This window comes from Aquarana catesbeiana, linkage group LG01 (assembly GCF_042186555.1).
Source record: "Aquarana catesbeiana isolate 2022-GZ linkage group LG01, ASM4218655v1, whole genome shotgun sequence".
Lineage (NCBI taxonomy): Eukaryota > Metazoa > Chordata > Amphibia > Anura > Ranidae > Aquarana > Aquarana catesbeiana.
Genome location: NC_133324.1, coordinates 683083843 through 683110477, shown reverse-complemented (window position 1 = coordinate 683110477; position 26635 = coordinate 683083843). Strand labels below are relative to the sequence as shown.

At 39.0% G+C, this 26635-nt stretch overlaps 1 protein-coding gene across 3 annotated transcripts in view; it reads right to left on the bottom strand.

The window, feature by feature from the left end:
• Positions 1–26635, bottom strand: part of SYNPO2 (synaptopodin 2) — a 324557-nt gene that overhangs the window by 98332 nt on the left and 199590 nt on the right. For all 3 annotated transcript variants that reach the window (XM_073603239.1, XM_073603247.1, XM_073603256.1), the window contains exon 2: positions 4396–4547. In XM_073603239.1, coding sequence (XP_073459340.1) covers positions 4396–4547 — 152 coding nt within the window. The remainder of the gene's footprint in view (positions 1–4395; positions 4548–26635) is intronic.

Genomic DNA, 26635 nt, shown 5'->3' with positions numbered 1-26635 from the left:
ACACATACTGTACCTCACAATTTATAGCAGACTTTAATTCTAAACAACTTGTTAGCGTCTACCTCTGTTCTGCTATCTGGTATGCTACTGAATGTACTAACCACAGAATAATAAAAAACACCGCAGGTGTATTTAGAGTTCTGTAACCGCGTCAAATGCTCCATTTGCTGCATACTATGTTATATGTGATGAAGGCTCTCTATGGTGACTTCATATTTCTGATTTACTTTTTAATGTGGCACTGGAGGTTACCGGCAAAGGGCATTCGAAGCTGAAAACAAATTGATCAATGTCTAAAAACATCCTTCAAGCGGAGTTTGGAATTTTCGGAATTATCTCCGGATGACGGACCCCAGCTTTCACCAGCTTTTGGCATTGTTGACCCCCTATATTAAGAAGCAGGACACATGCCTGAGGCTTTTATTTCATTTTTTGGTTGAATAATGATTTGATTTGGTATATTTTCTATATTTTTGGATGCATAGAATGCACTTTTTGGTTAAATTTTATTGACTGATAGCTAATTTTATTTGTTTTCTTTTTTTAATGCACAATAAAAAAAATTGTGTAGAATAATACTTGGCTATGTGTTTTACTTCAAATGACAGTTTGGAAGTAGGCAGTTACATTTAAAAAAAATACAATGTAAAATTAACAAGGGACACCAACATAGTTGTATCTTTGATCTTAAAAACGACGGGATCATAGTGTTGTGGTAACTTGCACCAAAAAACAAAACAAACATAATAATATTATTCTTGATATCACTACAAAAAAAAGCCTTTGAAAATGCCTTTGCCATAACTCCATCAGTATCACCAGCAAAGCAGCTTCATTATTATCCCATTAAAGAAGAGAATTGAGCGCTGCATTTCGAGATTTCATAATTTGCCACGTCACGAATTTTAATTCTCCACTACGAACGCTAGTTTACAAGACCGACCGCTTCCAGCTCATCTTTGCTTCCGAGCATGTGTATTTCTACTTTGGACTTTTGTCTGATGGACTTGTGTACACCCGATCGGAAAATTCGACGACAGACCGTTGTTCGTGGAAAATTTTAAAGCCTGCCATCCAACATTTGTCCGTGGAAAATCCAACAACAATTGTCCTATGGAGCGTACAAACGGTCAGATTTTCCGCCAACAGCCTGTCATCACACAATTCCCGTCAGAAAATCCGATCGTGTGTACGAGGCTTTACTCTTCACAGTGCTCTACTACAGTGATGAGAAGTCCACACCCCCATCTTCACTCCACCACAGCCATCTTCTCCTGGTCTTCTTGTGGTTCCAGAATCTTCTCAATTCTCTAATTCCAATCATTCATCTACATCCATTTCATTCTCCAGTCTTCTCCATTGATCAGCCACAGATGACATAACTCATGCATCGTCATGTGGCATAGTCAGTGTACAGTTACTAAAAAATGCATAGTAGGAAGGGAAAGAGGTTTTATGGCAGAGGAGACATATCGAACCGATACTACCCACTGACTGCATTGATAAGTGTGTGATAGATGCTCTGTTCCTCTTTGTATGCATTTATTGGTCTATTTTGGATCCTCTCTGGACTTGTATTTTGATGCCCTCTGATTTGATTAGCACCAATTTACTGTCACTATTCACTATTTTGGACTGTGCCGATTTTTTGGTCTGGTATTTTTTGGCGGCTGTTGGGTATTTCTTGTACTGTACCAGGTTCATACTTTGAGGTTGTCAGTGGTGAAAACATCCACCCTTTCAATCTAACAATGTAACACACCCCTAAAGAAGACTCTTAGACTAAGCTGAAGTTAGGAAGTGATTGGCTACCATACACAGCTGCACCAAATTTTAAGTGCTCCAGCTTTAGTAAATCTCCCCCAATGAATCTTCTGTCACAGTACAATATCTGATAACAATGTTTTTATAATTATAACGAAAATCATTAATAAACTTTATAAACCAAGAAACGTAGTTTTACTTTTCATGGCAAAAACTTGATAACTTATTAGATAATGCACGGGGAAAAGGCTTTTAACTGCATGACGTCAGTTTGCTGTAAAGAGTCTGGAGAAAAAACAAGTTTGAGTTTGGCAATTATTCCCACCTTAAAAGGTTGCAGATTTTAGACCGCGTACATGTGCTAACAATAGCCACTGCTGCCAACCAATTTCATTTCTCGGGAAATTCAATGCAGCACCATAATTTCTACCTAGCAGACAGTAAAATGACATTTAAAAAATACTTATGTCTACCATGTAATAATAAGTAGATATGTTTATGATGCATCGACATAAAAAACACTTTTAGTAATTATGTTGTACCATTATACATCTACAACATGGCATCTTAGGGGAGGTGAAAGAGGGGAGAAAAATTGAAGAAATTGACTGCACAGGATGTTGGCTGCCAAGTATATTGTAGTTTTATAACAGTAGCAAATTTTTTTCTACAATATTCCCCTACAAAGGCTGAATTCTATTTGCATAGTAAATTCTATTTGCATTTTTTCCAAAATCTATGTCCAAAAAACTTTAACCCACCTATACCACCCAATAATAAAAAAAAATTATGTCCGATTTGAATACATATTGCATAAAAAAATAGTCCCATAAGGATGATCAATAGTCCCAAAGGCAATAACAATGAAATACAATGTCGGAAGAAAGTGAATCAGTGAAGAAGATCTCGGTGTACACCATCCATATTCCAAGTGCTCCATCACCTATGTGTGCAATAAGGACTCTTACCAGAGTTGGTGGACTCTTTAAGAGTCAAGAAGACATATATACTTTAATGGACCCTATAAAAGGGGATGAGCATCCTCCAGATCACCACCTCATCTTCGTGAATACCAGAGTTAATGATCTGTCTACGTCTTCTGCTGCTCGCTATTAGCTCACTGAAGAAGTATTCCCTACCCCTCCATAGTGGAAAGGAGGCCAAAATACTTCAAAACTTTGGATGCAGAATTTGCAAGAAAAATTATGCTGAACATGAATCTAATTCCAAAGGTTATGTGACCAAGGCAGGACTGCAAAGAGAAGCTCAATCACTGTGTGACAAATCATTTACTCTGATATTCATGAAGATGCTGTGGTGATCGGGAGGATGCTCATCACCTTTTATACGGTCCAAAAATGTATATATGCCTGTTTGACTCTTTTTGATTAAAGAGTCCACCAACTCTGGTAAGAGTCCCTAAGAGTCCTTATTGCATACATGGGTGGTGGAGCACTTGGAGAACTGATAGTGTACACCAGGATCTTCTTCCTGGATTTACTTTCTTTGTATTTCATTGCTATTGCCTTTGGGACTATTTATCATCCTTTTGGGATTTTTTTTTTGTTCAATATAGATTTATATTGGACATGCATTTTGTTTATTGTTTTGATTAATTTAGTGTGGTATTTCTTTTTTATTTCACTTTTACACAATTGTTATAGATTGTTTTGCCAGCTGCTTATATGCTTTTCAGTGTGATTTCATTTTTGGATTAATATACCACGCAATACCCTAGATTCCCTAATGTGAGATTTTTAAAATGTAGTTTTATATATGTAAACTTTTATGTTGTAGTTTAGGACCTTTTCTTTTTCCAAAGCCACCAATAATACTAAAATCTATTTTGCTAAATGTAAGTGTACAGTGTATAAATGCTCATGACAGTCTGAGTCTGTAGGGTGATAAGATTAAAACAGCAGTAGTGGAAAGCAAGATAAGCAGTTTAAAGTGACCCTGTCAGAGTAGTTACAACATGCCAAAAAAAAATCTAACCAGTAATTTTAATTACCCATCTGTAGGGCTTTTTGCTGAAACTTTAAGCTTCATATACACGTATCGAAATTTGGACAACAGGAACTGGACACCTTTTGATCAGTGTGTATCCCTCTCTGTCTGTCAAACAGTCCTCCTAGAAAACCAGCATTCAGTCAGCCACTGCAGCCAATGGATGACAACATGCTGGTTGAACAAACAAAAACTCAAAGTGTAGACCCAGCTTAATTTTTTACAAAGTTGCCAGCACCAATCCTATTTGACTCCTTGGGCTGGAGAGAGAGTTCCTCTACAGGCCACTGAGGTTTCTCCTGCTGACCCCTAGTCACTCTACAGTAATGATGTAATGATCAGCTGGAGGAACCACAGCAGTTAGTGGAACCCAATATTCTACATACTTGAAAGTGTGGAATGGGATTGGTGCCAGGAGCTTTTCTACACAGCAAGTTTGAGGAAACACGTAGACAGGTATATAGAATATTACTTTCTTCAATGGTTACTTCCTTTGGCATGTTTTAAACCCCCGGACAGGGTCACTTTAAGTCCAGGACCCCGCTCCAAGGTTTGTTTATTGCTCACTTAGAGTAACATGAAATAAGATGCAGTTATGTGACATTTACTAATATGATTTATTACCTTTTAACAAGTATTTGAAGACTGTCAGTTGATTTTTCAATAAGCTTCACAACTTCAGAGTAAGGAATATCAGTACAAGAAATCTCATTGATGGAGATCACCTCATCTCCTACACATAATCCAGCATCTGAGGCCTTGCTTGTGCTTCGAACCTGGGATAAACCAGAAGACAAGCAGTTCAATGACGTAGAAAATATAATGTACTTTCATATGTTGAAGAAAACTTACTATAGTATGTGTACAACAGTGAATCCAAAGATAATACCTATTGACAAAGCCTTTTTACAGTGGTTGAGCATCTTCTATAAGAAGCATTGGTGTGGACATGCTGTGTACATTAGAGACTGTGGCACATTAGATTAACCAGGCCATTCCCTTTGAGTGATTGACACACCTTAGAGCACAAAAATAGTACCTGCAGTTATGTGTACAGTGCAGTGTACTGCTACAGTATGTCTAAGGCATTCACATCTGTGCTGAATATGTGCTATGGAGTGCAATTAGGAATGAAAGCCAATAATAAGGTAACTCAAATATACAGTGCATTATTGTGCTGAACTATAATGCACGTTACAACACGTGCTATCACATTTGCTGTAGTGTAACCAAGCCCTATATTCAGTTATGTTATATTTAAATATAATCATATTTTGCAGAAAGTGAATTCTCAAATTGCTGGTTGTTGTGCTGGAGCTAATTCTCAATCAGAGTTTTTATGTTATAATCATTATATGATTATAATATTTTATGTTATAATCATTTATCCACCTGACTACCTCCTTAGCAGTTTATTTCCTCATGGCTTTTTACGGGGGCTTTTTCAGCTCTATGTGGCAGGGGAGAAATGTAGTAATTTTTCCAAATTTACTGAGAAGTTACTCTCCCCTGAGAACAATGTAAGGTCTCCTTCAGGAAGATTTTCAGAAAATCCCCCTATTCTATGTAGCACCCTCCCAGTATTGGATGCTAGGCAAATTTAGTTTTTGGCTTGCTCTGATGAAAATGAGGAGCAGTGATCATTTGCCTTGGTCTGCTCATGGTTCCACAGGCTAAGAGTCTGAGTGTTTCCTCTTTCCTCAGCCTAAGAGAGTCCTAGCCTATCCCTGGGGTGGTGTGCCCAGAAGGTAATTAGGGAGGTGGTAAATAGGCTGAAGCCCTTACATCTGGGATGGATCAGTGAGCTCCAGGGGGGTGCTTGCCTCTGAGCCACCTTTTGGACTGGGTGCTGCATTTCTCTGCCAAGGGATCAAGTCTGTGGATGTATCGGCTCTAGATTTCTGAGTAAAGATTTTAGCTATTCTGCAAAGGACCTCATGGTCTCCAGCTATGAACCAACAGACTGTTCTGCAAACTATCTCATGGTTCCCTGATGAGAGGGATAGACTGTGCTACTTTTACTGAGAGAAGTGTGTCCTCTGTTAACTGCGCTTAAATGTTTTGGAGTATCCCATACCCCACTATCCATCTCCTGGTAAAGCAATAAACCTGTATAATGAGCCTGCGTGAGTGGACTGTTGCTGTGTGCCAGCTGTCTCTGCCTTAAGTTGGGAAAGAACCTGTTGAACTATTGCAGCCCCTGCGAAGGTAGCACTCCTTCTGTTGTAAATGGTGAAGGTCCTACTATTTTAGATATATCTTTTGGGAGTCCTCTTCAGAAAAAAGCTGGCCCCTCATTCCTCACTATCCTGCCGTTTGCAGAATGGGCTTAATTCAAAAATAATCTGCCCCCTAGCGGTGGCAGCTAAGGGCTGCTCAAACTGCACACACATGCAGTGTGTCCTCTCCTGGCTTTAACTGAACTTAGTAGCAGCTGCTCAGGGCCATTCAAATCGCACGCATGCGCAGTGCGCAGTCTCAGCTGGAGATCAGCTATGGAAAGAGACTGTACAGTTTGAACAGCCTGGAGCAGCTGATAGGGAGCAGATTGTTGGGATCTTCAGAACCTATAAATACCTAAATGTCCTTTTTTAGGTCATTGAGACACTTTGCTAACCCCAGTATAATATTCACAGTTTGGGTGTAATATTTCCGCCTCTGTCTGTTTTCGTACTGAAGAATAACTTAAAAAAATGTGATGCTGGCTGTTTCCATCTTGCTTGTGGGCATGTGAAGCCCACAAGCATTGATTTCCTGGATGCGGTGAATGCTGTTCATTCACAGCTTGTTCACGCGCATGATCATTGTTTCCACACTGAATCTTGGGAAGCCTGACACTAAGCTCCCAGGAGACAGTGCGGCGCCGGGGAAAGGCAATAAACACGCCTACTCCCATGGGAGGAGAGACAGGAAGTGCCACAATAAAGTACAATATAAAGGTAATTACAGCGATAAAAAAAAATTTCTGCGCCATTTGAACATCTATGCAATTAACTGAAGGGGGTAAGATTAAGTTAAAAATTTGAGTGGAACCCCGCTTTAAATATGTAACAACTATTCACTGCTGTCATTTGCTTTTCAGCAATACTTATACTTCTTGGCTAAAAGAAGATGGATAGAGATTACTTTTTCACAGGTTTATTATTTTATTGCCCTAAATCTGGATTTATACTTTAAACCTCACAAAGTGAAATAAATGACAGCACAAATCAAAAGCTCTCTGGGCCATTCAAAACACATATAAACCCCTAAACAGCACAGATTATTTATATTCTAATCTAGACTACTAGGACCAGACTCTTTTTGGTTCTCTCTGCTGTTGTTGAAATATGAATGAAATATAATGTTGTTATTTTCAATGCCAAAAAACAAAGCGATTGTTAAGGATGTTAGTTATACACTACTAGATACTTTTCCGTATATGGGAGTAACACTGAGAAATATGTTCTGGAAAGATTTTGTGCACTTTATGCTTATGATTGCCCTTAGGACATTTAAATATCTAATAGGCATAGATCCAGTCTATGGAAACAAAACAGCATGGATAGAATTTAACATACAATACAGTAAGCTAGCTTCTAAAAGTTTAAAGCTAAACCCAGGACCCTGCATTCACTATATCTGGTCTCCCACAGTACACAGAACATGGAAATGCAATTATTTTAGTAAATATAAACTGCTAAATTATTCAGCAGTTTATAGCAGTCTTGTGACTTCTATCAGTTCCAGCCAAGCACTAGGTAAAGCTTGCAGGAGGAGTTTTCATTCTCCTCTGACTTTCTTATGAGGCTGCATGACCCCTCACCCCCTGTCTGCACAGTGCTGATTGGCCCTGTGCCGATCGCATGCACCCTCCCAAGACAAAAAAAAAAATTCTCTAGCAATACACACCAAACTGAGCATGTGCAGAGTGCCCCCAAGGCTCTGTACTGTAAGGAGATGAATTGGGGACTGTAAAAGAAGGGGAGCATCAGAGAAGACAGGATCAAACAGCCTCTATACAGACTGATTTTACTGTTGTGGGTTAAGTAACACTTTGACCCTGTGTTAGGACAGACAGTGTTTAATTCTAGTTTACAACTGATAAAAAAAAATCTGCCAGCACAGTACAGAAAGGGTTAATTATGGCAAATATGGCTACCTAACATCCTCATAAAGAGAGAACTAAGAAGGATTTTTCAGTGCTGGATTTGTAATAAAAGAGCATAAAGAGCATTTAAAATGGTAAGCAGCAATTTTGAAATATTTTTTCAAGTTATGCCATGTGCATGAGAACGTGTATGAAATATAAAGTAGGTGGTATCCCAATTTGACTGCATAAAAGAAAATACACTGGGGTATGTATAGTTTATGGGTAGTCAAATGGGCAGTAGTAGGAACCTGTAAGAATGCAGAGGTGCACATATGAAGAGGTACATACTGTAAGTGTGCCCACCCATGCATCTTCTGTGAGTTGGCTTTGACTAACAGACCAGGTCAAACAGTTTAAATCAAAACAGATAAGCCAACATCTGGTGATCACTGCCAATTGGCTTTGTTCACCACCAGACAGTAGTCTTCTCTAAACACTGTTTTGTATTAGGAATCTGTTTCTCAAATCACCATACACATAGACATTAAAAAAAAGGAGCTTAGACAATGTCCATAACATCCATCACATTACCAGACAGTATAACTGAAGCAAACAAACTCCATACTCACAAGAACTTTGCAAAAATATTTGTGGAATTCTGTGTCACGTAAATATGAACCTAGCATCTTGCTATGTTTAACATTATAGCAACATTTTTTTAGGGATTGCTTTCTCTGTTAGGCCCCTACCACAGAACACATGAGGCAACTGATTTCAACCCAGGTGTAAATGCATGTAGATTAAGGGGCCGGATGCATGGATAGGATGGACCGCCACTGGTAGGGACCTTGCCCTAAGCTGCGAGTGTAAGCTGTAACCAGCTTGAGCTTCATTTACATTTTCGGGGCTCTGCTGGTTTCTCCTAACCTTAGTTTGTTGATTGCTTCTGCCTGTTACTGTGAAGAAGGTATCAGTAATTAGAGTGGAAAGGACAATTACTGAGTTATAAATATATAACAGACCCAAACAATCCCTGAGCTACTTGTTCAGAGGTATGGTTTGAGAAAAGGATAAATATTTTAAGCACCATTCCAGAATGTTCTGTTCTGTCTGGCCTTCTGCCTGGAAAGGATGTGTGTCTAGAAGGATCTTTACTTGGGCCTTGCCCATGGGCATGTGCCAGGGGCCCAAGGACTGAAGTTGTCTGTTGGAGAGGATATCTGCATGAGGTTGGACTTGCATTTAATCTTGCTGAACAGTGTCACAGCAGAGGATTTGGGTAGAAGCTACGGCTGGACATTGCAGGAAGGCATCGTCGCCCATTGATCATGGTATTTGTGACTGCTCTAAAAGGGGCACAAGCTCAATTTTTTTAGAGAGAGAGATCCACTACTAGTTAAGAAAGACTATGACTGCCTTATAGGGGCACTAAGCTGTCTGGTTGCTCTCAGAAGGCCAACTGTCGCTCTTAAAGCTGCTGTAAAGCTAAATTGTTTTCACTAAAATAAAAGAGGGTATACTTACCTGCTCTGTGCAAGGGTATTGCACAGAGCAGCCCTGTTTATTCTCTTCCGAGCTCCCCCACCAGTGCTCTCACTCTTCCTCTCCATGTGCCCCCTTCTCACAGGATTTGACTTACATCAGCAGGAGCCAATGGCACCCACTGCTCTCAGCCAAGCTTGGGAGAGAAGAACTGCAGATGGGCACAACACTGAATCATTGTAGGACTCAGGTAAGTATTTTTTCTTGGGGGGGGGGGGGGGGTCAGCAATTGGTAGTTTTTTTTTTTTACCTTAATGCAAAGAATGCATTGAGGTAAACAACCTTTTGACTTTAGAACCACTTTAAAGGGCTTACTACTACTTCATATAAAGTCCTGCCTTCTCTCCTTTATCGTATTGACAGGGATGGAGTCCCCGCCAAGTCTCTGCCTCATATAAAGTCCCAACTTCCCCCCATTCTTGCTAGTGCAATAGGGATGGAGGCGCGCATTCCGTATAGAGTCGGGTCTGACCCTAGTAATCGGTACAATTTTATTGCAGTGGGTTCATACATGCTATCTATTATATTCTATCAAGTTTGTTTAATTCCTTTATATATTCCCAACTTCGTTAAGCAATCATTTATCTACAGAGTTGATTCATGCTTGTTTTACCCAATCAATATAATATATCATCTCCACACCTGCTCTACCAGTGCTTTGTGATCTGGATGCTTGAGCGTCAGCTCACTTCACTTCCGGTAGCTGTGATGCACACTGCGGGGTTTCCTCCCCTCCCCATGTATCCATGGGAGGGTTGGGATGCCGCCGCACTGTGCATCGACATCACGCCTTACACGCCACGCGTGCAGCGTTCTATTGAGCGGCGTCGCGCCTGGTGGTTTCCATCAACGGCATATGGGGGTGATATTGGCTCCAAACACCGCGAGATTTAATCTCTCGGCCACAGACGCCTCCCCCCCGTCTTTGCACGCCTGCGTGCGTTTGCTGGTGATTGGCGTGCGTGCCCTCATACCAGCACTAGGTAAGGCAATTTAGACAATGCACTCACTAACATTTTTTGGACTTCATTTTCATTTTGGATTTGCATATTACACATTACAATGGATTTTATTGGTTTTGCTTTTCACGGTTACCACTTCTGACACAGGCTCTAAATGCTGCCTTCACATCAGACATACATTTTCACATTTACACATATTCCAATTTTATTTGTATTTTTAATTTATTTATTTATTTATTTATTTTTTTACACGTCATCCGATTCACTCTCACATTTTTTCTAGATACCCCTCAAGATGTCTCCAAATCACCCACACTATCCATATCAGGGACCACCACCCTTTGGAATTTTGTCCACCCCGGTGTTGTCATGTGGGGGGGTCCCACTTGCGTCGGTCGCCAGCACAGCTCCCGGAAAAGATGCCCCTATGGGGAGCCACCAGCCCTCACCATTGTGCTCTTACTGCATGGTAGTTGTGAGTATTTTTATGGCTAGGGGTTATTCCCAAGTTATATACATTTCTATAATTTTTTCTTATTCTTTACAAGCATTTGACCTTAAAATTTATTATATGTTTTATTTTCAGTTAATACGCATTGTCGCTCCTGAAGAGTGGGTATGAATACTCCACGAAACGTGTAGAGCTTCTGTATATACAATGTGTAGTACCAATGTAACACAGATATATTTATTATAGATGAACCACTAACCCTTGTACATGCAATGTGTAATACCGATATAATATAAATATATGTAATAAATGATGAACTTTTGTGACCCATGTACCTATCTGTATGGAATATTTATCATGTTTTATACAATTATATCCCTTTTTTGACCCTTCACCATCAACTGGGCGCTTCATATAAAGTCCCGCCTTCTCTCCTTTATCTTACTACTACTAATAGAATACCTCTGCAATTTATGTGCTATTTCTGGGTATTCTGCCCCCCTCTTCTAAAATTATGTTCAAAGACAAAAAGACTAAGGGCTCTTTCACACGGGGCGGATCAGTGATGATCCGCCCCGTGAACACCCGCTTGCTCAGCTTCGCCGATCCCCGCTGAGCAGGAAGATGACAGGTCCATTGCTGCACACTGCACGGACCTGTCAGAGCGCCGCTCTCCCCTATAGGGGATCGGGTGATGACGGACCGTAGTGTCCGTCGTCACCCGATCCAATCCGAAAAGAAAAGTAGGGTTTTCCTCCGTTACACTTATCGGATCGGAGCGGGTCGGATGTCAGCGGACATGTCACCGCTGACATCCGACGCTCCATGGGGATACATGTATGTCCGTTTTTCCTCCGAAAATGGAAGGATGAAAAACGGACATACGGATCCCTTGTGTGAAAGAGGCCTTAAGTGACCTGCACCCAACTTATTTTTCTCCAAATTTCTGCTGCACATATCACTTACCAAGAACCAAATACTGAGATGGAAATATTAGCTTGCTGTACTATTTAGGGGGTCTTTCTGCATCACCCCAAGAGGGAGTGCTACAGGACATTTACACTAGAAAGAGACAACTCCATGGTTGCTGGGAGCTTATTTAGAAAATGAATACATAGGTAAATCAATTGAAGCCATCTGTGCAAAATGGCTTTGGTTTTTGGTTATAAAGCACATAAAATAGGTTTAACATAACCATCAAGTTTAAAGATTTACTTATGTAACACATTGATTATATCATTGTTTTACTATACAGAAACATAAAATGTCCGTAATGCAAATATATCGGTACACTATATGGATAGAAATTGTAAATGACAAACATCACGCCAATATAAAGTCTCCCTCCACCACTACCATTTGTAGCATCTAAAACAGCTTTCACTCTTTTTCAAGACTTACCTTAAGACTTTTGAGTGTGTGTGTGTGTTGGGGAGGGGTGACTAGTGCCCATGCAGCCGGAAGAGCATTTGGGAGGCCAGGTACTGATGATGAATAAGAATACTTGGCTTGGAGACAGCATTTCAGTTAAAGTGAAACTTTACTCTTTCAATTAACATTGACTATTTTTAATCCTTATGCTGAAAGCATTAGTAAATAGATAGAAAAGTATATAATATTTACTATATTTAACAATTTTTTTTACGTTTCTTCAGTTACTTCCTGTTTTCTTGCCTAGGCAAATGATATCATACATCCCAGGAGTCTTCTGGAGGGGAGGAGGGGTTTTCTCAGCTAAGCACTCTCTCCTGCTTATATGCCTGAACTAAGGGCAGATGAATCTCAGGAAGTCAATGCTACATGAATAATCTGCCCTAACTCAAGATGGCCACAGCCAGAAATGCTAGGGGGTTTCAGAGTGATTTCTCAGCAAAGTAAAGCATGGATACATGGATGAGTGGGGAAGTTGGAGTTTGCTTTTGAAAAAAGAAAAATAGAATTTTTGCTTTGTGGTGATTAGAGGCAGTGTAGTTCCGCTTTAATCACAAGTGTTCAATAGGGTTGAGGTCAGGCCTTTGTGAACGCCACCGGAGTTCCCCAACATAAAACCTATTAAACCATCTTTATAGACCTGCTTTTGTGCACAGTGCAAAATTATACTGGAATGGAAAATGGTATTCCCCAATTTACTTTCAAATGGTTGTGGAAAGCATTGTTGTCTCTTTATATTCCATGTGCATTTTGTGTTTTTAATACACGTTTTTGATCCATTGAAGTCTTTGGAACCAAAAACCAGAAAAAAGTCCCTGGTCCTTTCAATAAAATGCACAGATGTAAACATGGCCCATAGGAAACCATGTTAAATGGACTGTAGTGTGTTTTTGCAAAACTGAAAACGCACTAAAAATGCATAAAAAATGCAAAACATTAGGTGGAAAGGCAACTAGGCATGGAAACCCCCATGACATTGAGATACATTGTTTTTTAGCCTGTAAAGCACAGATCCAGCAATTCTGCTAGTGTAATAAAGGACACGATACACAGACTTTATAGAAGACAGATGATGCCAAAACACAGTGAACCCAACTAACATTTACAAATAAGGAATGGCATGCTCCGTTTATTTCTCAGGGGTAAGAATGTAAATAGCCTGGTAGCGGTTTTGGAAGCAATAATGAAAGAGATGTTACTTCAAAACTCACTTCTAACATTTTGTCCATCAGACATTTCCATTAACATGTAACTTTCCAGTATGATCAGGAAATATAAATCTTAGTAACAATGATTTCATGTACTGTAGGTGGTATATAATTAGATATGGGTTACCAGCATTTTGCGGATTGCATCTTCAGAGACTAGACATGCTTACCAACTACAAAAAAATGTCAGTTCCCACATCTTAATGATTTATTGCCTTTTAAAAAATAACAGGAATCTGAATTAAATTGTTTATATAGTCAAAACTTTTCTTTTTAGTTTTGGATAGAGTAGGGAGTGGGAGTCTCCTGTTGGAAAGATTCCTTCCACTTCCTGTCTCATGGATACAACAGAAAGTGGGATGGAATTTCTACAAAGACAGGGGTCTCCAAACTGCGGCCCTTGGGGCACTATTTCATCCACTGATACCAACAATGGGGCTTAATTCCCCCCAACTAATGCCTATGAATGGGTACAATTCCTCCCGATGACACCAATGATGGGGCACAATTCCTTCCAACGACGTCAACAATAGAGCCTAATAACATCAATGATGGGGTACAGTTCCACCCACTGACACCAATAATGGGACACAATTACTCCCACTGCATCAAATGATGGGGCGTTATTTTTCCCCACTGATGCTGCGACATTTTTTACTCCCAATGGCCACAGTCCGACCCCCCTAAAGTCTGAAGGACAGTAAACCGGCCCTTTGCTTAGAAAGTTTGGGGACCCCTGTCTTAGACAGTTGTCACCTGAACAAGTAGATTTTTAGTAAGTACATATTTTGAGGTATTTTTGCAATGTTAAAGTGTTACTTATCCCAGGACCCTGCATTCACTATATCTGGTCTCCCACAGTACACAGAACATGGAAATAATTTTAGTAAATATAAACTGCTAAATACCTTTTCTCATCAGCAGTATATAGCAGTCTTGTGACTTCTATCAGTGTCCAGCCAAGCACTGGTTAAAGCTTGTAGGAGAAGTTTACTGACCGTCCTATGAGACTGCAAGAGCCCTGACACTCTGTCTGGACAGTGCTAATTGGCCCTGTGCTCTCCCAAGAGGTAAAAAAAAACCTTTCTAGCAATATACACTAAACGGAGCATGTGCAGCCTGACTCCATAGGCTCTGTGTTATCAGGAAATTTTCAGGGGACAGTGGAAGAAGGGGAGGATCTGAGCATACAGGATTAAAAAGCCTTTTCACACAAAGGTTTAACCCCTTAGGTTCCACAGTGAGTCTAACAAGCATGCTTTACTGCATATACAGAATGATTTTACTGTTGTGGGTTTAGTAACACTTTAAACACAAATCGATTTACTAAAACTGGAGTGTGCAAAAGCTGGTGCAGATGTGCATGGTGACCAATCAGCTTTTAACTTTAGCTTGTTCAATAAAGCTTTGACAAAAACCCCTTGAAGCTGATTGGCTTCTTTTTACAGAGCTGCACCAAATCTTGCACTCTCCAGTTTTAGTAAATCAACCCCAAAGTAATTTGGATGTGACTTTTAAACTTTTATGGTACTGATATGACGATTTGTACTCAAGCTATCACAAGGGTTGGTATTCATCCCTTATATTATCAATAAGTTTAAATATTTAAAAAAAACACATGCTCATGTGCAGATGCAAATGAGAATGTAGGCCTTGCATGCATATGTATACAGTGATTGCACTGCACATGTGAGGTATCATTGGGAACATCAGAGTGAGAGCAATAATTTTAGCACCAGAGCTTACACTCATGTTCACACTGATAACCTGTGAAGGCCTTTATATCGTTGTCTATGAATAATTTTAGGTACTGTCGTTTGTTGCCATTTCACAGACACCACATCATCTTTTATATTTCACCCAAAAATTGGGTGTTATATTGTGTTTGTGTGCACCAAAATGCATGAAAGTGTATTTTTTTCCTGAAAATTTGTGTTTTATAAACAACTGCGCAAATATCATACAACATAAAAAATTGCAGCAACTGCCATTTTATTCCCTGGGGCTTTTGTTTTCAGAAAATATATAAAGCTTAGGGGTTCTAAGTAATTTTCTCGCAAAATAGCACTGATTATAACATGTAGGTGAAAAATGTCTAAAATGGATCATATACATAAAAAAAGGTTTATAAAACATGAACACTTATTTAGAAGATTGATTACATCAAGCTAATCTATTTGCATGTCATGAATATCTAAAAATAATTGAGACTCTATTCCACTTAAAAAGGTTAGCTAAATATACATTGGGGTTGATTTACTAACGGCAAATAGACTGTGCACTTTGCAAAGTGCAGTTGCTCCAGAGCTTAGTAAATGAGGTAAAGTTTCACTTTACAAAGAATACCCAATCACATGCTAGGAGAATAAAAAAAAACAGGATTTTATCACATCTCAACCATTTTGAGTGCCATTTGCAGTCACTGGCCAAGATTATATGTCAGCAATTCCTTTGCGAGAGTTGCTTATTTTTTTGAATTGTGGTGCAAAATATAAGTGTAAGATTTTGTGGAACCCCCAGCTAAAAATGGGTTTCTTTGTATGCTCTAGTTGATTATAAAAAGGAAAATAGATGGATAAGTCACTTTGGCCAGTGAGACAGAAAGCTAATCTAAAAAACAAGCAGCTGGCTATAGGATGTCAGAGACGGAAGGAGATCTATTCACTGGAGGTACCTTTCTCTTCATAATCTAGTGGAGGCTTTGTGTATTCATATTTCTGAATTATATTTCACTTACAATTAATATCATTATTTTTTCTATCCTACTTTCTTTGAAACTATTTTCTTTAGTCTCCAGAAAAAAATGTCCGTATTGCATAAAAAGTACATTGAAACAAGTTATGTTAATGTTACTGAAGCAGTGCCACGCCAAGCTGACCAAGATCTCCCAGGAGCCAATGCAAAACCTGGAAATGATGTCCGCCGTCGCAGCCCCCTAGAGAAGGAAGTGAAATTAGATATAGGCTTAAATCAGGTAAGTGAACAGAAAAAAATAAAAATTAATTGCCAATTCATTTTAAGGATGCACATTAGTGCTGCATGGCGAGGAGTGAAAAATGTGGGTGGAACTCCGATTTAACTGAGACATAGACAACAGCAACACCACTATTTTTGTTTATCTGAGTGGTAAGGGCTATGTTAAGGGCTGAGCGCATGTGCCTGGGTTAGATTTTCAGGGGTTTGTCGAATTCTACATGAAAATTCTAAACTCAAATTCGAACTACCACTGAAGTCTATGGGGGGGGAGGGGGGGGGGTGTGAATCTTAATAAAATCTATGCTAGACATTTTCAAGGCTAATAGGCAAGGAATTGTTTAAAGGGACACAGAGAGCTAGCTTCTGCCATGGAGGACATGTACCAATGCAAAAAAAAAAAAAAAAAGGGTTCCTTGCAAGATAACGCTATCATCTCACACATTGGCCCCAAGGAATCCCACCTTGTAAGTGAGAGTAGAGAAAGGAATATCTCTAACGGTTGAAAAAGGCAGTTTCTGAAGTGCAGAAGAAAAAAAACCCCGCAAGATAGAAAGGGCAGAAAAACCTTATCTTTCATAGTGTTGAGAGCCAAATGCTGGTCTAGACCCATCCATTTCCCACCCGTCATTTTTTTACATTTTTGTTACAAATTTCCATTGCCTTATCTTTTTCAGGTTGTTTTTTTTTTTTTTTTTTACTTTTTTTCCTTGTAAGGCCATCTTTGTCATGGTCAAGCAAACATGGTCAGGGTTGTAATATCCATGGATTACTGTGTGTCAAGGATGTTCGATCGACTGGAGGTGACCCAATATGTGCTTAAAATGGATGTAAACCTGATTCATGAAATTTGACCTAAGCACATATATCTGTAGTGTTTTCTTATCTCTCTCCAAAGCCCTAAGTCCCATGTCTTTCTGCTGCTCCGTTCTTCTGTTATCAGCATGATAGCTTCTGACAAGTTCTTCGACAACAGAGATAAAACCTGCCTAAAATTTGTGTTGGGGTTTGTGCTATAAATAGATTAGCAGAGAGCTGGTCTATTCACAGCATATTCCTTCCTTCCTTTGCATATGTGGAGGGGAGGGGTGCTTTTCCTCCAATCAGCTGTCACACAGTGTATGCCAAGAATCCACTCCCAGTGCTGAAAAGGAAAACAAAAAATTCTAACACAATGTTCACTTTCTAAAGAATATAGCAAGCTTAAGACAGCAGATATACATGTAAAATGTATATAGGGAGATTTGTTTCATCCCTGCGTATCATCTGAGGGTGTTCACTTCACTGGGTATATGTGAGGGCTTACATTCACTTTAAGGTATAACCTGGGGTGTAGGTTCTCAGTGTTTTGGGTTTGTGGTGTTTTTACATTTTTTGAAAGGATGCAATGCAGCAAAAATAAAACTTGGGGTTCTAACCTTTCCCAGCTGTGTCTAACACATCGTAAAAAGTTTTGGCTAGAGTTTGACTTTAAGCACTTAAGACTCTAAGTGGCTTCTATACAGATTCTTCCAAAAAAAAAAAAAAAAGAACAGATATTTTATTTCCAACCAATTGACCAGCCCATAACTTTCAGCGGTGTAATATAACCAAATGTTATAACCAAACTTAACTTGTAAAGTTGTCGGCATGCTTCTCTTGATTTTTGTGACAGATCCAGGGCAAGAAATATAAGTAGACATGAGGTAATGTCCCTGTATTAAGAAGGCACCATGCAGACAACACTAGACTATCACATTGCCCAGCAAATCTAATTGCCTGAGAGGTGACCTAACAACTGAGAGCAGAAAATAATATAGCAATGACTTGTGTCTTCCTTTTTAAACAACAAAATATATGTCGATATAAAGTGGAGATGAATACGAACAAAATGTTAAATTACTGCATGCAGTATGCAAACTGTTGTACAGGCAAGCAAGGAACACAACTCTCAGTAGAATGTTAAGATTTATTAAAGCAGTATTAAACCCCAAAACAAAACATTTATTATATTGCATCTTACTGTGCTTAGATGTGATGGCTGTGTTAGTTTTCTTTTTTAGACTTTCTTTCTTCCATTTTCACCTGGGAATCCAGCCAGTGAGCACATTTATTTTTCAAAAGAACAAGCTGTTCTGCAGATGTAGCCAGCTACAGGGATGCAACAAACCATTTATCAATGACAAGGGTGCTTAACATGATCAGCTTTTATTTATTTATGGAAAACCTTTATCCCATAAGGAAAAAAACTGTAACTGCTTATAAAGTGTTAGCTTGAGTTTGACTTTTATTTGTTAGTGTCTAAACCTGCTAGTCCATCCAATGTAACACTCCCCTTTCCCAGACTGACAATGCTGCTGTTCAAAGTGCCCCCCGTGATCCTTCATGCAAAATGGGGTCACTCTAATACAGGAGGTGTGTTTTTTGTCAGGTCACTGGGTGAAAACAGAGGGGGAAAAAAAGCCACCACATCTAATGATTGGTAAGTATATTACATTTTTGGTTTTGGGTTTAATAGCACTTTGAGTGTAGCAGTTTAGATTTCTCAGCAATGTCCCTAAAATTGCTGTTTGTATTTAATATGTGTGTGTCTATAGACACACACAGTACAGCTCAGTCCCACCCCCTGCTCACTGGGTTTGATGACAGTAGCAGGAGCTAATGGCCTCTGTTGCTATTAGCAAAGTCTGTGAGACCAGGAAAATGGGAGAGAAAACTTACAGCTAGGTACAGCACTGGATCGATAAAAGTCTCAGGCAAGTGTTAGGTAGGGGGATGGAGGGGAACAGGCACTGCGAGGTGTTTTGGGGGGTAAATCAAACCCTGGTCTGTCGCGTGACAGATGGGGATACTTACCACTATACAAACGAGAAGGTGCAAGGTTTTTTACCTTAATGCAGAGAATGCATTAAGGTAAAAAATCTTTTGTATTTAGAACCACTTTAAGAAGGGGATAACTCTCCAAAGAAAACAGATATTTGACCATGTGTCTTCTTCGCTGGATCATGTGACATCAGGTGGCATATGGGAATGTGTGACTCTGCTCAACATCTGTCCTCTGCACTTCCATGTGCAGCTCTCCAAGAAATTTTAAGTACAAGATTACTAAGTCTTCACATATTAGGCTCCCTAAGTGACTCTGCAGTATCTGGCAGTCTTTATGGAGAATTCCCAGTAATATGTGATGTGAGCAGGTTCTTTGTACCTAGGGAAAAAACTGTAACTCTATGAGTGGCCTTTGGTGGTCTGTTTTTATGCAGTCTCTGGCAGTATCCTTGTGCTCCATGAGCAGTCCCTCAATAGTCTTCCTATACTCTAAACAGCTTTATTTTTAACATGGAAATAGTATAATCAGGCTTTTTAAAGCGGGGGTCCACCTATCTATCGTTTTTTTTTTTTTTTAGTTCATTCACAAACTTTTCTTCTCAGCATTACATACTCACATATTGTGTGTAATATGTCCGCCTGTGTCAGATTTCATCGGAAAGAATAACTTATATTATTCACTGCAGGCGGTTTCCATCTTCATTGTGGGCATTTGAAGCCCACAAGCATTTATTTCCTGGATGTGGTGAATGCTATGCTCCCAGCATTCACCGTTAGTTCCCGCACATGCTCAGTGGCATCCTGGGAAGCCTGAGACTAGCTCCCAGGAGTCTGGGAGAGGCTAGAAACACGCCTACTCCCACGGGAGGAGAACCAGGAAGTGCAAAGAAGAATAGACAAATAAAAGGTAATTACGGCAATTTAAATTTTTTTAAACAGCATGTCAGCATCTAGGCAAGGAAGAGAATACATACAGATATTGTTCAAAATTTGGGTGGAACCCCGCTTTAAGGTTGGGGTAGGTTGTGGGTATAAGCAAGCTATAAAGCAGGTTACAGGTAGTGGGCCATGGTCCATCAGTGCTCATAGTTTTTCCAATCCTGGACATTGTTACTATTACCGGACAGGTTGATCTACAGTACATTTACAGCGCCTTGAAAAAGTATCCATACCCCTTGAAATGTTCCACATTTTGTCATGTTACAACCAAAAACGTAAATGCATTTATTTGGATTTTATGTGATAGACCAACACAAAGTGGCACATAATTGTGAAGTGGAAGGAAAATGATAAATGGTTTTCAAAATTTTATACAAATGAGTATCTGAAAAGTGTGGCGTGCCAAGGAACACACCAATTAGGTCAGGGGTAAAGTTGTGGAGAAGTTAAAGTAGGGTTAGGTTATAAAAAAATATCCCAAGCTTTGAACATCTCACGGAGCACTGTTCAATCAATCACCTGAAAATGCAAAGAGAATGGCACAACTGCCAACCTACCAAGACATGGCCATCCACCTAAACTGACAGGCCCGGCAAGGAGAGCATTAATCAAAGTAACCAAGGTTCCCATGATAACTCTGGAGGCGCTGCAATGATCCACAGCTCAAGTGGAAGAATCTGTCCACAGGACAACTAGTTGTGTACTCCACAAATGTGGCCTTTATGGAAAGTGGCAAGAGTGGCAAGAAGAAAGCCATTGTTGAAGGAAAGCCATAAGAAGTCCGTTTGCAGTTTGCGGGACACCAGGTGGAGGACACAGCAAACATGTGGAAGAAGGTGCTCTGTTTAGATGAGACCAAAATTTTAACTTTTTGGCCTAAAAGCAAAGCGCTCTGTGTGATGGAAAACTAACACTGCACATCATCCTGAACATACCACCCCCACCATGAAACATGTTGTGGGGATGCTTTTCTTTAGCAGGAAGCTGTTCAGAGTTGATGGGAAGATGGATGGAGCCAAATACAGGGCAATCTTAGAAGAAAACCTGTTAGATTCTGCAAAAGACGTGAGACTGGAGGAGAGGCTCACCTTCTAGCAGGACAACGACCCTAAATATACAGCCAGAGCTACAATGGAATGGTTTAGATCAAAGCATATTCATGTGTTAGAATGGCCCAGTCGATGTATAAACCTAAATCCAATTGAGAATCTGTGGCAAGACTTGAAAATTGCTGTTCACAGACGCTCTCACTGGACGAAAATATCACTCTCTAGATGTGCAAAGCTGGTAGAAACAATCCCAAAAAGACTTGCAGCTGTAATTGCAGCAGAAGGTGGTTCTACAAAGTATTGACTCAGGGGGGCTGAATACAAATGCATGCCATGCTTTTCAGATATTTATTTGTAAAAGTTTTGAAAAACATTTGTCATTTTCCTTCCACTTCACATTTATGTGCCACTTTATGTTGGTCTCTCACAAAAAATCCCAAATCAAATACATTTACGTTTTTGGTTGTAACATGAAAAAATGTGGAAAATGTCAAGGGGTATGAAAACTTTTTTCAAGCCACCGTAAATGTGGTGAGGCAAAGGCATAGAGAGTAAGAAAAAAAAGCATATACTTAGTGATCTTGTAGCATATATTAACTACATACAGTAATTGGAATACAATGGTTCATGATAGTGGTTATACAAGTGTGTAGAATAATAGTATTTTAACATGGAGAGAAAAGGGATTTTAGTTATTACATAAGGTGGGACTAACTAAAAAATCAGAACATTCATAATAGTAATAAAAAGACTTGATAATTTTCCCCAAGACTACAGCTCTATTCAATGTTGGTCAGGGTCATGTACAGTATCTGCTAGGCCAGCTCTGAGTGACAAGACATTTTTTTTCAGCCTGAATGTAAAACTGAGCCAGCATAATTATGAGAGTGTGCATGACCCTGCATAATTATTACAGACATAGTGTCAATCAATCCAATGTCTCCTTTATATTCTCATCTGCATCATGTCATATACATCTTCAATCTAAATGGTCACCACATGTAATATCTCAGCTTTTCCATGCTCCAGATGTTTATGGCTCAAATCTAAAACATGCTTAAAGAACTTGATGTTAAGGAAAACATAAATCTTCTTATTGTGATATACAGTATATAGGTAACAGACATTGACATAAATATGATTAGGTGATTTATTCTATATACATTGATTGTGCCCTGATAATTATAGTCTCATTTGTATGGCCAGCTGGCTTTATCCCTTTATGGCTGACTTTTGTTTACACGTAAAGGCATAATTATCTGAAATTTTCCTTACAATTATAAAGAAATTTTAAAAGTTAACTATGGTTTGGATGTAGTTTTATGTATTTTTTTTTTTTTTTACATTTATATGTTTCTAAACTCCTGTTTAATACCTGTTTTTTAATTATATATTGCATGTTCAATCTTTATTTTACAAAAAAAAAAAAAAAAAAACATTTAACATTTCACAAAGGATTCCCAGAGAACTATGGTTTTACAAAAGAGAGAACAGAGCAGAAGTTTCCTGCCTTCAGGATTGCTTTATCCAAATAAAACATCATGTCAGCCCGAGCTACTAAGCTTTGTAAATTGATTTTTTTTAACAGGGGTAAAGGAAAGCTACATACAGAGCAGCCAGTTTAAATACAAGCTCACACAGGTTGTTTGCAGCAGGCTGAGAGGATAAGCTCAAAGTGCCTCTCCTCACTTCTTGTCAGAGGCACTGAGCTCAATGTACAGCTTGGAGCCTTGGACCAATGGTAAAGTACTATTGGTCCAAGCTGTCCAATAAAAATGCTGCAGTGGAGGCTCTCCTCTAACTGCAGTGTCATAGAAGAGGGAATGTGTCTAAAATTATCCTTTCCAGCCCAGCCCTATTAACTAGAAGGAAAAAACATGGTTTTATCAGTAAAAGATTTACCCATAATCCCATGTTTTTCTCACACAGTTAAGAGGAAGAATGAGAATCTGCTGCTGCTGAAAAGGTACTGTTTTAATCAAGCTAATTAATATATTATGCTGCTATATGTTATAACATAATAATTTATTATTTATCTATTTACTGTGAAATAACTGGTTTGAAGGTATAACTTCAAACTTCAGTAATTTGTCCGTTAACCACCTGCTTGAGTACAGATTTTGAAAATATAGTAAATTACCTTAAAAACAATATATAATAATTATTAGTATATTACTTACTTATAGTAATTAACCCCTTGCCATCCAGGCCAATTGTGACGCTTCTCTCCTACATGTAAAAATCTTATTTTTTTTGCTAGAATATTACTCAGAACCCCCAAACATTATATATATTGTTTTAGCAGACACCCTAGGGATTAAAATGGAGGTCATTGCAACTTTTTATGTTACACGGTATTTGCGCAGCAATTTTTCTAGCTCGTTTTTAAAGAAAAAAAAAAAACTGTTGCATGAATAAAAAAAAAAAACACTAAAGTTAGCCAGATTTTTGTTTTATATAATGTGAAAGATGATGTTACGCCGAGTAAATAGATACCCAACATGTCATACTTTAAAACTGCGCACACTTGTGGAATGGCGTCAAACTGCAGTACTTAAAAATCTCCATAGGCGACGCTTTAAAAATGTTTACAGGTTACATATTTACAGTAGGAGGAGGTCTAGTGCTAGAAATATTGCTCTTGCTCTAACGTTCACGGCGTATGTAACCTGTGTGTATCTGGCTCTGATACTAGCCAGTGCCTCACCAGCCACTGACCTCACCGCACATCCCTGAACTGCACCACTACTGCTGGCTTGAAACCAAACTTAAAAACACATTATACAGATCCTACAAAACCAGCACTGCTCATTATAACAAAATTTTGCTTTGTAAATCCATATAAATAATACATAGCAAAACACAACCGTAACCCATAAAACTGTTATTTATAAAATCCTTCAAAACACACCAAAAATGCCTTCCACATTATATAAATATTGTAAGGGAAATGATAGTTCATCGTTACCATATCATTAAAGGACATTACATTACAGCAATTATTAATGTTTGGGAACTCCATCTAGTATTATTATTATTATCTAGTATCCAGTATTAAAAAAAAAAAAACAAGTAGTTAGAGAGGATCTGACCTCCAAAAGGCTATAAGCAAATTAATTATACTAAAAAGAATATTACCACAAGGTAATATTAAAACACAAAATGATAAATAATGTCAGTGATAAATCCTCATCAATGGATAAACATAACCAGTCCTACAAACTGTACATGAAATAAGTGATTACAGAATAATATGCATGATTTAAAAATTAGTGGGTCAAAACTTGGCACATAAAAGTGCAGAGAGGTCCTGGAGCAAATCTATAAGCAAAATATGGTCCTGGGTGTAATCGATAAAGGTGGGTCCCCAAAACGCTTCATGCATATCATGGTGAAACCAATTCCTTATGTACACAGGGGTTAGGAGAAGCTGGAGAGCTCTTGGAAATACAGGAAAAAAAGCTTCCTAAAATGAAAATGCCTAGTATCAATATTTCATATTTACCTTATTACCACTATTACCAATACTGGGCACTTTTACCCCCTACGTGCCCAGGTCAGTTTTAAGCCCACAGTGCTGTTGCACTTTAACCCTTTCATGACTAAGCCTATTTTTGAAATTTGGTGTTTACAAGTTAAAATTCGTATTTTTTGCTAGAAAATTACTTAGAGCCCCCAAACATTATATAATTTTTTTAGCAGAGAATCTAGAGAATAAAATGGCGATTGTTGCAATATTTTATGTCACACGGTATTTGTGCAGCGGTGTTTTAAACGCAACTTTTGGGGAAAAGGGACACTTTCATGAATTAAAAAAAAAACAAACAGTAAAGTTACCCCAATTTTTTTGTATAATGTGAAAGATTATGTTATGCCGAGTAAATAGATACCAAACATGTCACGCTTTATAATTGCACGCACTCGTACCTAAAAATCTCCATAGGCGACGCTTTAAATTTTTTTTACGGTTACCAGGTTAAAGTTACAGAGGAGGTCTAGTCCTAGAATTATTGCTCGCGCTGTGACGATCGCGGCGATACCTCACATGTGTGATTTGAACACCGTTTACATATGCGGGCTCAACTTCCGTATGCGTTTTCTTTCCTGCGCAAGCTCGCGGGGACGGGGGCGCTTTAAAATTTTTTTTTTTCTTATTTATTTTATTTAATTTTATATTTATTATTTGTGTTTAAAAAAAAAAAAATTTTTGATCACTTTTATTGCTGTCACAAGGAATGTAAACATCCCTTGTGACAGTAATAGGTGGTGACAGGTACTCTTTATGGAGGGATCAGGAGTCTAAAAGACCCCCGATCCCTTCTTTGCACTTCAAAGTATTCAGATAGCCAAAAACAGTGATTCTGAATACTGTGTATTTTTTTAAAACCGGCGCCATTGGCAGCCGAATAAACGGGAAGTGACGTCATTACGTCGCTTCCGTGTTTACTATTAGGAGGCTGGAACAAAGCCATTCACGGCTTCGTTCCAGTCCATCCCCAGCCGCCGGAGGTAGCCGATTGGTTATCGGGCCTCCTGATGGAACGGGAGGCCCGGTAAGAGCGGCGGGAGGCGGTGGGAGGGGGGACGCCCCCTCCCGCTCCCCCGGTATAACAGCCGAGCGGCTTTTAGCCGCATCGGTTGTTATATCTGGATAGCCGATCGCCGGCTCTAAAAGACAGTACTGGGATGATGCCTGCAGCTGCGGGCATCATCCCAGTATAACCCCGGAAAGCCGAGTACGTACATGACAATTGCGCAGTCATGCAACACTGTACCCATATGAAATGTTTATAATTTTTTGAGACATACTGTATAGAGCTTTCTTTTGGTGGTATTTAACCACTTCAGCACCAGAAGGTCTACCCCCCCCCTTCATGACCAAGCCATTTTTTGCGATACGGCACTGTATTACTTTAACTAACTATTGCACGGTAATGCAATACTGTACAGAAATAAAATTGATGTCCATTTTTCCCCCACAAATAGAGCTTTCTTTTTGGTGGAATTTGATCACCTCTGCGGTTTTTATTTATAAACATAAAAAGAACAATTTTGGAAAAAACACAATATTTTCTACATTATGCTTCAAAACATATCCAATAAAAAAATGTAAAAAATCTATTTTCTTCATCAGTTTAGGCCAATATGTATTCTGCTACACATTTTTGGTAAAAAAATCCCACTAAGCGTATATTGATTGGTTTGCGCAAGAGTTATAGAGTCTACAAACTAGAGGATATTTTTATGGAATTTTTTTTTTTACTACTAATGTCAGTGATCAGCGATTTTTAGCAGGACTGAAACATTGCAGAGGACAAATCGGACACCTAACTGACACTTTTGATACTTTTTTGGGACCAGTGACACTAATACAGTGATCAGTGCTAAAAAATATGCACTGACACTGTACTAATGACACTGGCAGGGAAGGG